Source organism: Ananas comosus, linkage group 20, assembly GCF_001540865.1.
Source record: "Ananas comosus cultivar F153 linkage group 20, ASM154086v1, whole genome shotgun sequence".
NCBI lineage: Eukaryota > Viridiplantae > Streptophyta > Magnoliopsida > Poales > Bromeliaceae > Ananas > Ananas comosus.
The window spans coordinates 4946969-4949703 of NC_033640.1; the positions used below are offsets into that span (position 1 = coordinate 4946969).

A 2735-nucleotide genomic window follows, 5' to 3' on the forward strand; every position below is an offset into this window, starting at 1 on the left:
CCGTGGAGGCATAACGAGATGTATGCCAATCATCTGATGCAAACATGGACTTTAATCCATTTTTATTTTGAAGGATACTGTTTAGAGCAATAAAATTTAAGGCAAATCGTGTGATACCAGGACGTACTAGTTCTCGTCCTGTGAATTTCACCATTAAAGAATGGTCCCAAAGATGATTATACAAATAATTAGATACACGATGTGCAGTATCTACAGTTTTTTAACCCGATTTATGTCACCGAAGTCAGCCATCATTAGATTGATGCAATGTGCTGCACAAGGAGTCCAAAATAAATGCGGATGCCTTTGCATTAATAGTTTGCCAGCTTTTTTGAAGTTTGCACCATTGTCTGATACAACTTGTACCACACATTTCTCACCAATCTCACCTAAAACTTGTTCCAATAATGCATATATATAATCAGCATCTTCAAATCGACCGGTCGCATCGATTGATTTGTGGAAAACCACCCTGCCATTACAATAGATCAAAAAACTTATAATGCTCATTTTTGTCGGTCCTGTCCAACTATCACACATCAAGGTAACACCATACATCTCCCATTGTTGTTTGAAGGTTTTTACCCATGCATGAATATCATTGACCTCCGCGTCAAGATATTTGCCAGAAATCTCATACGGCGTTGGGGGTTCAACTCCTGGACCCTCCTTTTGTATGGTAGCGATCATTGATCTATAATATGGAGTACTTGCTGCATTGGAAGGAATATGACTGAAGTGAAAAAATTTTGCTATTGCTCGACCAATTTTGCCTTTTTTATCTTTTTTTAGCATACTATCTATGCGCTGCTGTTGAGCATCTGGGTCAGGAAATGCCATTGGGTCTATATCTATAATATTTGGATGTCTTCCACTTTTTCCTTTTGGTCCTTTTTTAAATCTATCGAACATGCGGCTAACAGAACCACTTCGAGCTAAACCAGATGATGCAGAGCCAGAGCCAGACCCACCACCAGCATCAAACTGAGAGCGTCCAAATTGTGCTCTATGTCGTTGGACTTCATTTTGCTGCCATCTTTCTTGTGCAGATGCTTCCATCGCAGCTCTAATATCAGGATCTAATTCATCACCTAAACCTTCATATGGGTCAGTAGGGGGATATTCACCCGCTCGTTTATCTAGTTCATCTCGATCGTCCCTTGCTTTCTTTTTTGCTATTTTTGAAGATTCTAATTCAATTTTCATTGCATGTCTTATTTCCTGAGGGACTTTAGGGCATTTTGATACTTCAGAAAAACCTCCAGCGATATGTTTCTTTAGGCGAGTGACACCTCCGCCCATTCCGACCATATTACAGTAATTGCACTTCCAATGAAATCTATTTCCATCAACCATTTGTCCATGTTGCCAACCATAATCTTCTGTTCTTTTAGGTGGCATTATGATCTATAATTACTAAGATACAAACAACTCAAATAAAATCTATTTTATAAAAATTAAAAAAAAACGACATGATGAAAAAGAATCATATGTATCAAATTAGAAATTTTTTATTTTTATTTTTTATTTAAAAAAATTAAAACAGATAAAATTATAGAAAATTTTATTTTTTTATAATTTTTTTTAAAATCTATATATTGATTTGATTAGAAAGCATACAATGAGTAGAACAATCAAAATAGAACGGCAATTACATTCATAATTTTTTTTCTTTTTTATTCTTTTAAAAAATATTTGATCAAAATTCTAAGAAAATAAATTTTGAACAAATTCTGCGAAAATCTGTTAGTTAGAAACTTAGAATTGATTAACTTTTAAAATTCTTTTTATTTTTTTCTTTCTTTTTTTAAAATTTTAATATTATAAAATATAATGTTAAAGAAATAGGTTTCTAAAAATTTTAATTTTTAAAAATTATTTTAAAATTATTTATATTATTTTTTTAAATTATTGCATGTTATAATTTTTTAAAATATAAAGACTTTTTTTTTCTTTCTTTTGATCGTATTACTATATTTCTTTTATAAGATAAAAAAAAATAATTTTTAAATTTAACTTATAAATTTTTATTCAAAATTTGTTTAAAAAAAACTTTATTATTAAATTTTTTAGAAGACTTATTAGATCATCAAAAAATAGTAATAAATTAAATGACAAATTAATTAAATAAACTTAAGTATCAATTGATTAATTTAGGCTCTGATTTTTATCAATATTTTAAATCTTCTAACGCAAAAATAAAATTTTAAGATTGATGTAACGCAAAGTTTGTTTACCTTGATTCGCCAAAAGTTTTGCGGTGTGAAAAAATTAGATAACATAATTTGTGAAAAGAAAATAGATGTTTGTGGTGGATTATATATGTCAATAAAAATTAACTCCTATATTTATAAATAAAACAATTAAATTATAATTTATTTGACTTACCTAATAAGCAAATCTGCAATATGCAACGTTTTTGCCTCCTTTTAATAAATTTTAGGAAGATATATCAGCACTGAGAAGAAAAAAAAGACAGAAAGTGAAGGAGAGAGAATAACCGAGAAAGGGAGAGAGAAGTTGCCTGAGAAAGAGATAGGGAAGTTGCTTGAGAAAGAGAGAGGGTCGTTGCCTTAAGTAGACGAGGGGGGAGGGGGAACATGACAAAAAAAAAAAAAAAAAAAAAAGAGAGGAAAAAGTATCAGAGGGGAACATGACGACATGGGGGAGGGAGAATATGACAAAAAGGAAAAAAAAATTGACAGTCAAACGAACCAATCAAATGCAAAAAGACC

The 2735-nt window shown here is 30.7% G+C and overlaps 1 protein-coding gene across 1 annotated transcript; it reads right to left on the reverse strand.

The window, feature by feature from the left end:
* LOC109726078 lies at positions 211–2466 on the reverse strand. The gene is made up of 2 exons (XM_020255506.1): positions 2389–2466; positions 211–1407 (listed from the first exon to the last, which is right to left on the reverse strand). The coding sequence occupies exon 2, from the start codon at positions 1399–1401 to the stop codon at positions 211–213; it is 1191 nt and encodes a 396-aa protein (XP_020111095.1). The 5' UTR covers positions 1402–1407; positions 2389–2466.

Coding starts and splice junctions, on each gene's coding strand:
- LOC109726078 (XM_020255506.1), bottom strand. CDS start 1,401: ATGCCACCTAAAAGAACAGAAGATTATGGTTGGCAACATGGACAAATG.